This window comes from Oxyura jamaicensis, chromosome 11 (assembly GCF_011077185.1).
Source record: "Oxyura jamaicensis isolate SHBP4307 breed ruddy duck chromosome 11, BPBGC_Ojam_1.0, whole genome shotgun sequence".
Taxonomy (NCBI): Eukaryota; Metazoa; Chordata; class Aves; order Anseriformes; family Anatidae; genus Oxyura; species Oxyura jamaicensis.
This window is the reverse complement of record NC_048903.1, coordinates 6,485,720-6,498,690: the sequence shown is the minus strand read 5'-3', so window position 1 is coordinate 6,498,690 and position 12,971 is coordinate 6,485,720. Positions and strand designations below refer to the sequence as shown.

Sequence of the window (12,971 nt, the reverse complement as noted above, 5' to 3'; positions counted from 1 at the left end):
CATGTGCAAATGGTTCTCTGCTAAAGCAGTGCAACAACAACATTTTTGTATTAGTTATACTTCACTACTTGCATATTTCCAAATTCTGTTTCAAAGCAAATTGTTTACATAGCTTCATAGTCAAAAAGCATATTTTGTTCTACGAACAATAGGTGTGTTAATCAAGTCCTTAGGATAATGCATCACTTAGAGATGCACGCCAGTGTTTCCTAAGAGAAAGTCACATACAAGATTTTTTTTAAAAAAAGTATTAAATCAAAGGAAGTTTTTATAAGAGAAACTAAACATATTAGTTCTCCATATTCCTGCCATGAAGACAGCACACGGCACACGGGGCCTCCTTGATAAGAGGCTGCCCAAATAGGACAACTGTCTCCATAAGGGACATTGCAAAGCAAGCATCGCTTTCTAGTTTCTCCATGTGAATTGTACTCTATAAAACTAACTTTCTAGAACAGGGAAGATGAAACAACCAAAAAGCAAACCCAAATATTATGGCCTGAACTGTAATATCAGTGTTTCATTTTACTTTCACCTATCCAAGACCTCAGCATTCCATACATTCACTTTCATCTCCAAGGGTCACTGTTATACCCTCTTTGCACAGAACCAAGATGGAAAAAAAAATGAGATAGAGAAAAGTTGAGACACACACACACACACACACACACTCATCGGAGGTCTGTGGCAGAGGTGTGAAGAGAAGCTGGGAGGAAGCAGAGAAACCCAACTTAACTCCTGCTTGCCAGCCTGTAGTATCTTACTGCTGCACAAGCTTTCCACTCCTTATTATTGACAGCTTGCTGTGGAGCAAACCTAGGTGCTTCTGTCACAAGCCACAACCCATCACGCTACAGCCGTACAGGCTCAGAACAAAAAGGCTGCACGAGACCAAAGTGATCGAAGAACTTTTTTTTTCCCCCCCGATCGCTCAAGCTAAGAATCAAATGCAAGTCAGAAAAATGCATGCTGAATATATCTACCTTTAGGCATGCGCTTAACTGTAAGTATATGAGTAATCCCAGCGGTTTCAGTTTTGGGGATTTTAATAGTTGTATGGTTTTCATAACTACAGGAAAAACCCTTTCCAACAAACTGCCAGTGCGACTCCCTGTTGTACTACACCACAATTACTGGAACATATTTGGTATTTCTCAAGAGGTTCAGATAATGAAGAATCCTCCAAATTTTCTATTAGCCCAAACTTAGGAATTCTGCATCAGGGAGTTAAGAGCAGAACAGACAATGTATGTTAGGTATTGCAAAAGAGAAGCAGAAATATTTATAAAATTTAAAGCTTTTTTCTTTTTAGTAAGGTTGTTCGAGAGCCCAGACTGCAGCCCAACCAATGCTATTGCACAAGCACGCTGAGTTACATGAAGAGCTTTACTTTTATTCCTTTATCTGAGACATTTGAACATTTCTTCATATTTTCAAACCACGTTTTCCCACATCTAAACAAGACTAATAACAAATAAGAAAACAGACAAAAATCCTATTTTATTCTTTGATGTGTCATCAGTTTAACACTGAATCACGAGCTTCTGCCAAAAAAACAGATCAGTATTTACAGTTGCAAGGATTTTTATTTTTTAATGCAAGGAAAGGTACAATGTCTAGGCTGCTTTGGGGTTTTGTTTGTTTTCTTACTGGCAAACAGCCCGTTCTTGTATTTCTTATGACTACTTGTATTTCCTATGACTAAAAACAAGCAAACAAGTAAAAAAAAAAGAGAGCCCTTTCGCAGCAGGGAAAGCCACGTAAGTTTGCCACATCAGAAACATTCTCAATAAGAAAGCAAATGGTTGCAAGCCTGTGCTGCGCTAATAGAGGCCACGCACACCGACAGCGAGGCTGGCCCAAGGACACTGCTCTGGGACAGCAGTCTTTGTCCTCAGCAAGATCATTGCTACTTTGCAATTCCAGAAACGCTCATGAGCCTGTACATTAGGTTACTGGGCACAGCAGTATTTGGGTCAGTCAGAGTGAAAATGATCAGAAAAGCACAACTGTAAATCAGCAACAAGAACCGCAACTCCCACCACACAAGCACCCATTTGGTCTCATGTGCACCGGCGGCACAGCCTACGGTGAAAGCTGCACATGGATAATAAATCTCCGTTCTTCTTGAGAGGCATAATCTAATTTATTAGTGGCATTATCTTCACTCAGTCGGGGTGGAGAAGAGGACGGCTCCTCAGCCAGGTCTCCTCGTGCGGGGCGGCTGCCAGGAGCCGAGAGCCCCCAGCCGAGCTCCAGCCTGCGGGGCCTCCCCTGCTCCCCCAGACCTGCCCCCCACATAAACCTGGGGCCCCCACGCAGGAGCAGAACGTACTGGTGGCACCAGGGCTCAGCAGATCCGTGCTGCCACCGGCACACAGCGTGGCCTATACTGCGGCCACCAGCACACTGCCCGGCCTACACCGCATTTCACTCACAGCGGTTCTGACACAACAAAGAGTAGAACGTGAACCAAAGCCGGCACTAGGCACGTGCTTCGGTGAGGTGCTAAGGAGCAGGCTGGTGGTGCCGACGTACAGCGGTTCCTCCAAACCCACCAGGGTTTGTCCCCAGCCTCCCACCCGCAGCCCCGGCTCATAGCACACGCCGAGCTGCAGACGGCAGTCCAGCCAGGGGCTCTCCTGAGGAGGGGGCGTTGGAGGGTATTTTCTTGAAATGACAACAGCAGTTTAAAAAGCAATCTTCACATGAAAACAAACCCATTGGGGCGTGCTAATGCAAGAGAATCGAGTCAAGCCTGGCAGCAGACAGTAAGGCAGACAGAGGAGCAGATGCACGCTGCCTAATAAAAGCCCACCGCTCCTCAGCGGGCGGGGAGTGCCCTCCTGCGAGCCTGCCGCCCGCTGGGGCCTCCCAGCACTTTCAGAGCGCCCCAGCAGGATGGCCCCATGTGTTTTCTCCTCCCCGTTGGGCCCCACCGAAAGCAGCCGTGGCCAGGGTCCTGCTGGCCCCTCCTGGCCCGGCAGGCACCTCTCCCAACATGCCTGCAGCTGTTTTCCATACCACGAGGAGCAAAACCAACAGAGGCTGAGGAGAAAAAAGTCAGAGGGCTTCCAGCTGGGGAAGAAGGCCAAGCTGAAGCTCTCCCCACAAAGCAAAGCTTCCCGAGGAGATGCAGGAGGGGAAGCAAGGCTGCTGAAGGGACTCCACCAACAACCTTTTCACAGGCTACTAGGAAGGCTTGGCTTCATTTTTCTTCAGACAGAAAGCTTCCAGCAGACCCTGCTCCTGGAGGCAGCAGCTCCTACACAACCCACGCACAGCCCCCTTGGGCACCTCCCCGGGGCTTTCCGACCTCCACCTTTAAGTCCCACTCCAAATTTACTTACATTAAGATGAATAAAAACAGCAGCTTTCTTTTGAGCATTTATTGAGGACAAAAAAATAGCAACTAAAATAAACCAAAACAGAGCTTTAAAGCAGGTCTCATGTATCTGTTACTAAGCAGGAAAGAAAAGAGCTTTAAATCAAGGGGGCCAGATCAATGGACTCCACACACAAGCATTAGGTGAGACTCAGTACCAGATCTGAAGACAAGCATTCACAGTTTTGTTTTAAAGAGGCTCAAAATACATTGTACCACACTCCCAAATGATGTTCAGAATCTAACTGAAAGTACTTATTTATCTTTAAGAAAATCCTTTCGGGGCAACAACTTTCTCACCCAGACTTGGCTACTACACTCCACATAAACATCAGTGCCAGAAACACACCATTTTTGCCAAATAAATCTAGAGAAAAAAAGGTGCCATTCACACACAGACCTTCTCTACTTCTCCATCCCAGGATTTTCAGTACTCTGCCACATCCCACATGCCCTCTGGGGGAACAGTCTGGTCAGTAAAAGCAAAGAAATTATGAAGGGCAAGGCATGCCATTTTCCTGGAAATAAAGGAGACCACGAGCAAATCGCCTGGCTAAGGCATCTCCACAGAATTCAGCAATAAATAATATACAAGCTTGGCGTTACTGTGTATGCAGCTCAGTATCTCTTCACTCATCTGAGTAGTCTAACAAAACAAGATAGATTTGAACAAGAGCTTGAATAAGTAAATTAAAGCAAAGCTGCATTTGCCTATCAAGCAGTTAGCCAGAAGGCTGCTGCTTTTGTCAGCAGGGAAAGCAGGCTGGTGCACCAGGACAGCTTCCTTGCATCTTGCAGCCAGGTTAGTTCTTAAAAAAAAAAAAAAAAAAAAAAAAAAAAGCTAAAGCTACTATCTATTCCTTCAGACCTTCTCTTTCACACACTGTTTGTAAACATTTCACGTTTGTAAACACGCATTATGCTCTATTTGTGTGCATTTAAGATATCTTGAAAACCTTCTTTACCTCCTCTTCCCTCCCAAACCCCGAGCACTTAGACATTCTCACAAGCCAAGCTCAGATGCTGCCATGATCATAAAATAGTTGAAACTCCCAGAACTAATCACTGATCACAGTTGTTCTCGTATTTCTCTTTATTAAACAAAAACCAGCCATAAACCACAACAACTATACTCCTCTAACGAGAAAAGTGCTGGCACTGTCTGTTAAGAGCAGAAAATACAATTTGTTTAGGTGGTTTACATTTCTAGTGTTTTCTTTTCCACTTACACTTAATTATACCATTTTCCATAGCGCTAGGTTTACTTTTCAGATTTGTTTGTTCTTTCAGTCTTAAAATAAGATAGAAAAAAAATAAGGACACAGCTAAGTTAAGTTAGCACCTGTGCCAATCAATACTTTGCATCTAATCATCAGACACCTTCCATACTCAGATGCTAGCAACACATTTCCTGGTTTGTTTGTTTGTTTTCTATTTTATTTCCATCTTTCTCCACTTAACACTTCTGCCTCCCCAAGGATTGAGCTCACCCTTCCACTGTGTGCCTTCTCCACCTCCTTTAGCTTTTCAATTTTTAGGGACAGGAGGTTGAAAGGATGAAGAACGATGGTCAGTTTTGCTCAGGCATGGCTTGCCCCTGTTTGGGTTAGTGGCTGTTAAACATGAGCCACGTCTCCAGGGTTTCCCACAGTGCCATCAGGGAGCTCCCGGGGCACTGTTGCATCCCCTGCACCTCAAACATACCCAGGGGTCTGCTGGAAACTCCATCAGCAGCGACCCCACAGAGCCGGCAGAAGCAGCAGGAGATAAGCTCTGCAGTATTGGGTGCCAAGTGACTGCTCCCACCGGATCTCTTCTCTGCTTTCTCCCTCAGTTGTGACTCAAAAGCAGAGAATAAAATCCCATCCCTATTGAGATCAGTGAAAAACACTGCCACCAACAAAAATAGGACAGAGGCTTCATCCCATAGCTGATAAATACCTAGACTTGCTCGTGGACCTCCAACATCAACAGGAATCTCAGCATCTGTAGCTCTCCAGTAGATGTAGAAGACTTGGGCTTGCATCGCTGGTTTACATCTAAACGCTCAAACTAACATCAAGGGACAAGCTTCCACTTACCCTAAAAACTGAAGCAGCATGTCCTAGATACTCCCCGGGAAAGGGCTTTGGCTCTGCAGGGCACCAACCACCCTCTTTTCAAAGGGCACAGCGGATCTTTATTACCACCACCTTGATTAACACTCAGTTGCCCACCATGTGAGACAAGTCCCAGCACTCACCATGCGAAGGGCTTGGCTACCTTCCCCCCGTGGCAATGCAGGAAAACCTCACCCCAGCCAGGTAAGGATCATCAAGAAATACTCAGGACTGCTAAATTAAGCACCAACCCTGCTGGAAGTTGCCTGGGGTATTACTCCCATCTCTGAATTATCTGTAGGCAAATCCTCTGTAAAGCCAGTAACAGCTTCTGTGAGTCCAATCAACCAAGTGGTTAAACTTGTGCATTCAGCAGGCAACCAAGGGAGGGATGTATTTTAATGGTAGATGTGGAAACAAAGGAATTTTGATTAGCCTTGGGACTGGAGGGGGTAAAAATACTGTTTTAGGATTTTCCCAGGATATGCATATTAAGAACTTGTCTTTTTGCCCTCTGTGTAATTTTTTAATATTTGGAAAGCAGAATTAGGCCACATTTGACCAAACCTCCAGAGCCTTGTAGGAGCCAGCAGAGACTGGAGCACAGCGACTTGCTAACTCTTGTGCTTTTACCCATAATGGGGTTTCGCTGGTGAGCAGCGAGGTTTTCGTAGAGCTATCGAAGGCTTAAAAAACCTGCTTCTCTACAAGCAGGGACCTTACCTCTGCTTTGCTTTAAAACACGTGCATACTGTTTGCTTTCGCTAATATGAACTGGAAATAACTTCTGCATCAAGAAACTCCAACTGTTATGCTTCTGAACCAGCCTTCCTTATCAGCACCAGGCCCAAGGAGAACACGACTGTAGGCGATGCTGTGCAGAGAGCCGAGACCAGCCCCACCAGAAATGCCCAGGAGAGCACGAGACCACGGCAGGGCTCGTTTCTCCCCAGCAGAGCCACACAGGTCTCCGCCGTGGCCGTCCTCCACCAAGACGGCACTCCTCTGCCCCCACGGCGGTGTCAGAGCCGTACCTGCCGCTCCGCTGCGGTACCGATCAGTCCTTCTCTGTTTGTTCAGCTCTTGAAAGTACTGTAAAGCATTCGCCATTCACCTGTCACACTGCACAAACTGATCCCTTTGAAATGAAAATCTAAGAGTAAATGTGTTAGTCAACGTCTGCGGCGGCAACAAGCACCAATGCCAGAGCGAGCCTCCAGGCAGGTAATTCACTGCAACGCTAGGCTGGCGAACAACACTATGTTTTATTTAATTAGGATGAACAGAAGAGATAAACCTCACAGCAGGGCGGGTAATGACAACATCTCAAAAATAATTCATGCCCAGGTAACAAAAGGGCAAATTTCAATTACATAAAAAGCTAAAAAGTTGACTTAATACATCCAAGGGGGGAAGTGAAAAAAAAATAATAATTGTACTGCATATGATTAACAAGTGGCATTTACAAGCTCTGCAAATTGGTCTTTCTGTTGCCTAATCTGCGGTCGGAAAGGAAAAGGTTTTAAACAAATGCAAACAATGTAATGAAGCTACTTATCCCAAGACTCGGCTGGGCACTGTGGCACTGCCCAGCGCGAACCAACCACCCCACGTCCCTGCTCCGCCGCCACCTGCCTGCTCCCCGGCCCCATCGGGTCCCTTTTCGTGTTTGAGAAGACAAACCACGGCAAGGGGTTTGAGCTTGAGCCTTTAGCTGCACATGTCACAAGAAACCATTTACAGTGTCTCCCCACCCTTCTGCTCTCTAGAATCAAGTGACTCTGCTAAACCACCCTAATGCACTGGAGTAAATATATCCACATACCTATAGGTGTTGTCAAGGAGATGTAGTACTGAAAACTTTTATTCCCTTACTTATCTAAGAGAAGTAACCAGCTTTCCTACATTTACCACCGGACAGCAGAAAAGAGGACGTAGAGGAATCTTGTCCTGGGTCTAAAAGTACACCGAGTAAACGTGGGCACTGCAGGCAGCTCCGAGCTGGCTCTCACTTGGCTACAGCACGCGCCTGAATCCTCATGACCCACGTACACTAACGCATGCACAACACCAGACCATCCCCTCCAGCACCATTTGTCCGTGAGGATTTAGCAGAAGTCTGTAACAGGCTTTGTATTATTAGTGCTTCATCACTCCGGTGCGTTTCGTGGGATACAGCGGAACAGCCATCCTTTTTCAGAGGCATTTAAGGAGAGTACTGATGGAGTGATGAGGGGTTGGTGTAGGCATGGTTATAAGACAGTTCAATTACTGTGGGTAATTAATAATCTTTTAAGAGAATATTAAAATACAAGAAAAAATACTATCTTTTGCAGATTGCAGGCTAACAAATGAGACCAAGAGATGACTTCAAACAAACAAACAAACAAAAAGAGCACGATGGGTGTTGCATCTTTCAAATGTTGTCATGATCTAAAATGTTGATTCCCCAGATTGTGGGGGGGAGGATAAAAATGAACAAGTTCAGTAAAAAATAACTGAATGAAATTAAGAGCACATTTATCAAAACTGAAATAAATATTAATTCTACAGCATGAGAAAGCATCGCCATTCACAGAGCCAGCAGGTGAGGGAGGTTGTTTAAGATGTTTATTCTAACAACTGAGCACTGGGTGCCACCCCAAGCTCATGGCTTGGTGGCTTAGCCAGGCTGAAAGCACTTACCCAGGTTTAACATAAAAGTTAATTTGGCACCAAACAATAGATAAAACCAAGCCAAAGCCCCATCTATGATAAGACAATTTGTGTTTACACAAGCTTAATGCATCTACAGAACATCATTTTTATATCCAATTCAGAGGATGGCATGAACATCTGCTTTCACTTCAAGACATTAATTTTCAATTATTGAAGAAAAACAAAATAAATCCTGACAAATTACTGGTAACTGTGGAATCTTTTGTTACTCTATTAGTTTATAATAGTAATTTAGAAATCCTACAATTAACGTCCTAACAAGAGCTCTCTGATTATTTTTTTTGCATGTGTCATCTGAAGTAATTCAGTAATGAATGATGTTCTGTAGCTTGCACTGATTTTACACGGACACTTTTGAAGGAAAAAAAAAAACAAAACAGACATTCTCTGAGAGTCACTGCTGCTGCTTGGTGTTTGCTTTTCATCAATGGCATTAGATGCAGCATCACTGAAAACAGGAGAATTCTATTTTCTCTCCGTTTGTATTTAAACCCTTCGCATTGCCTTTTCCACCCTTTTCAATTTTTGGCCACATTTATTAGTTATGCTTGCCAGGACCAATGGGAACAGACCACAATTAAAAGGTGTTTGCACACAGGCATGAGTTTCAATCAGCAAAACCAGTTAAATACCACACAGATCCTGTCCAGGAAACCATACCGGAGGGAGAAAGAGGAAGGAAAATGGGACTTGTGGAGTTCAGGGGAGAACGCTGCTAGGCTTGTATCAAAATACACGCTCAAAAATTAAAAACTGCAGGCTAATCCCCAAAGGCAATGCTTGCTATACTGCATGGATTCAAACGTTCTCATGGCACCAGCCCCACGACGAAACACCAACATCTCCAATTATTCCTAATCCCCCAAAAGCTACACTTGATAAAGAACAATCAAGAGTGTAATCTTATTTGATATGAGTTTTATCAATTTTAGCTGCTGCTTTCACTGTATCAATAAAATTCCACCGAAACTTGAATGAACTGTAAAATTAAAGGATAATCGCACAAGTCTCTTGTATTTGGCAATTATGATTATACTTGTCAAAATTTAATTTGTAGAATGTACTGTTCCAGTACCTGCAGGTTCTTCTCTATCAACTGGGAAAAAAAGAAAATTATATCTTTAAGACAAGTATGAAAGACATTGTTACTTCCACAGTCAACTCTGTAACTGAGCTCCGACATTGTATAATTGACTTTGCAAGCAGAACAACAGCAATATAACAAAGAAAATGTCAGTGTTTTCACAGCGCTAATCTATAGCACTAGGAGGGCCTCCTGCTGTCAGCCAGAGCTGACAATACAATAGCTTTCAAAGGGATATTACCATCACGCTTTTATTCTTGACATCAATCAAGACAAAGAGAATCCTTTTCACAAGACATTAAAAATCAAACCTTTGTATGAGCAGATAGGTAAAACAGCATTCCTTTAAAGAAGATCATTCATAGCAATCAACTAATTGGAACTCAGCAAATGGCTGAAGTATTTTTATTTACTTTGCAGATAACGAAGTAGTGAACAACCCCCTTTTTTTCCCTTGACTGACACAAATGAGGCAGGTAGGGTGTGAATCAAAAGTTTCTATCAGCATTTTTGCCAACTGAAAGCAAAAAAATATGACAGCAATTCTGCAACTTCAAGTAGGATAACAAATCTAGACTTAATTAGTGCATTCTTTTGCAAAACAGTTTGATTACTGCACAAAACACCCTTGCAACCTGACAGCAATTTGCAGAACTGTCAAATTCAGCAAGCAAAGTGCATCTGATGCTGCAAACCTTGTGCCAACGCCAGCCCAGTCCCCACAATCTGCCTCCAAGTCATTCCTCGATGACATTACGTGGGACCTGAGACCTACGGCTCCGCTACCAGACCTGCGCGTTTTGCAGCCGCACTTCCACAGCATTGCTTCCAGAGGCACTGGGCTGCAACGCGTAGCTACAGCTTGCTCAACGGGCACCGTTGACACCTGCCTCGCTCCAGCCCCACGGCAAAGGCGGGAGGCAGCTCCCCCCAGAGCTGATGGCCCACAGCGAAATTCTGAGGGTGCCCGCGTGGATGTGGGACCGCTCGTAACGGGGCACGGGGAACTGCCGGGATGTTCTCCGCTCCATTACGGTCTGGGGTTCAAACCCTGTGGCTTTAACAGCACTAAGGAGCGTACGGCTCTCCTTGCAGAGCTCTGGCAAAGCCACCAGCAGATCAGATTACTGGCAACAGGGCACAGGAAGGTCCTGTGTCGAGGCAAAGTACTTCTATGGGCCCGGCCATGATGTGAAGGACAGCTTCAGAACAGGCAAGCGCGTGACTCCAAAACCACTGCCACCACGTTGTCCCCGAATGGGTTATCCTGCCAGCCAACAAAGGCTCGGTCCCTCCTACTTCTGTTCCGCCCTGCCTGACCCGCAGGAACCTTCCTTGGAGCCAAGGAGAGCCCTGTCCCCAGCCATCAGCTCCAGGGCTGAGTGCCCTGGGGCCTGCACAGCCAAACCGACGGCTAAACCAAACCAGCAGCGTGTCGTGTTGCAAGTGATGAATCCGCACCAGGGGAAATTCCATGGCTACTGCTGGAGTTACAGCTGCAGTAATTATTGCAACTTTCTGCGAGGCTGAACCTCATCATGCAGACCGTGGGGCCAGAGGACCCGCAGGTTTGCTGCCATCCAGTTCTGGTTTACAATTGCTTAATTTTAAATTACGTGGATCTAAAGAGTTCTCAGCATTTGATACTTCCGTCAAGAGTCGGTTGCTTCTTTAATGTCAAAGACGGCATCACTCACAGCTAACGCGCAGGCAACTTGCCTTTTGCATGCAGAATCATCCCTTTCATCACAGGCACACACCGATTCTATTTCAGTATGTAATCTTTCTGAATGGAAGAGGATGCGCAAATCTCACTCGTGGTTAATAAATACCACGGTTACCCTACAAAGTGAAATAAATATACAGACAAGAGAAAACCGGCAAATTGTTTGAAGTCCTAAATGCTACACATATATCCACATAATTTATGCTTGTTTTCTTCTCAGTTGAATTGGGAAACCTGTGACCTCAGAGTGCCTTTATTTATTACATCTCAATTATTTCCATGGAAACGTGTACTGTGGCAATCTACTGGGTTGCCAGCTCCCTAGACCACAAAATGTATATGATGGACTTCTTAAAAGCAAAAGATACGTATGGGCATAAGAAAAGGAAGAAATCCTATATCCTGGATACATATATATGAGTTGCCTCCTATTACCGAAAATTTCACCCACATTCAGCCCATTCCTTAGATTCCCTATTAGGCAGCTCCTGCTAAGACCTGTAATTTACAGCCAGTTTATGCTGAAGCTGAAAACACGTTTTTTGTGCCTAGAGACTAGAGGAATATTTAGAATCTCTAAGAACCGGGCTTCACCCAGCTCCCTGTTGCAAAGACATTCTGGATATTTCTACATTGCATGGAAAACGTTTCTTGGCTGTGACTTGCCAGTAAGTTACCTGCTTCAATTCATAAAAATGCTCGTGTAAATAGCGACCCGTTCTATCAGAGTTAGGGATCAGTGTGCGTTATGCAGCATCAATAGCCTGGGAGAGAGATCGCTGCCTGAAAAGTAATGAGGTAGAAAACAAACGAATAAACGCAAATATCTAATACCGTTATGTAACAAGGTGGAGCGTTTATTAACTGGGCTTCTAGAGCGCATACGGTTTCACTGACGTACGGCTGCGTCCCGAACATGAACGGTGACACTGAAGCACAGAAGAATACCCCGGGCCGCAGAGGCCTGCCTGCTCAGGGTGATCCCCGTGCCCGGGTAAGTCGTGACCCGAGGCCTGGCTGGCTGTTTGCAGCCTGCGAGCCTTTTCGTTTCCAGCCCCGTTATTTCAGCACATCTCCTAGAAATCGCCCTGGCTCTGCCCTTGCTCCTTCCCGCGGGCTGTTCCCTTCTCCTCCCCTCCTTCCCGGGGCCGCGAGGGTCGCACCGCACCGCACCGCACCACCACGCCACAGCATGCGGCTGCCGCTCGGCACAGGGCTGAAGGCGATGGTGGGTCGGGGGGGGCGGGTAAGCTTTCTGTGTGACGACCAAGGGCTTACTTCACAAAAACTTCACAAACATTTGAAGCCTACTTCCACTGCGATGTGCTGAACAGAGGGTACCTCAGAAAGCACATAAAATGGCCCCGGACGGGATTTCGATCCCTGCGTTAACTGGTCGATGAGCCAACCCAACGCTAATTTGGTCCAGCCGCAAGTTCTTTAATTACGAATCGCTCCCGAGTTTGTGCTTCCTGGCGGGCACCGCGACCCCTTTTGTGCCTCCACAACAAAGCCCCGAGCGGCGGACAAAGCCGCGGGGCCCCGCAGCCGGCAGCCCCCCGGGGCGGCCTCCCCGCAGCGTCCCGCGGCTCCCCGGGCGGCCCGCGCTGGGCGCCGAGCCTCCACCGACCGACGCCCGGGCCCGGCTATTGTTCCCGCGGTCCCGAGCAAGTCGGCGGCCCTGCGGATGCTCGGGGCTGCAGCCGCCGGCTCTCGTCCTCCCCCGCCTTCTCGCCGCGCCGGACGGCCGGGCATCGCCGCCAAACTTTTCCCTTCGCGGGCGGTGCTGTGGGGCTCTCCGTCTCCGCCACCCCGCCGCCCCCCCCCCCCCTCCGCACCGCACCGCACCGCGCCCGCCCCCGGCCTCCCGCAGCCCCCCGAGCCCCGCCGCGGCTCCGCCCGCCCCCGCGGCTCCCGCAGCGCTGCCTCCCGCCGCGGGGCCGGGGGCCGCCATTACGC

At 46.7% G+C, this 12,971-nt stretch overlaps 1 protein-coding gene across 4 annotated transcripts in view; it reads right to left on the bottom strand.

The window, feature by feature from the left end:
- ZNF423 (zinc finger protein 423) overlaps positions 1-12,971 on the bottom strand; it is a 211,916-nt gene that overhangs the window by 197,747 nt on the left and 1,198 nt on the right. The window contains exon 1 of one of the 4 annotated variants that reach the window (XM_035336785.1): positions 5,327-5,527. The exons of 1 other annotated variant lie outside the window; for it this stretch is intronic. In XM_035336785.1, coding sequence (XP_035192676.1) covers positions 5,327-5,411 — 85 coding nt within the window. In that variant the 5' untranslated portion in view covers positions 5,412-5,527. Of the gene's footprint in view, positions 1-5,326; positions 5,528-12,971 lie in introns of those variants that run through there. 2 more of the 4 variants (XM_035336782.1, XM_035336784.1) reach the window with 2 other exon arrangements.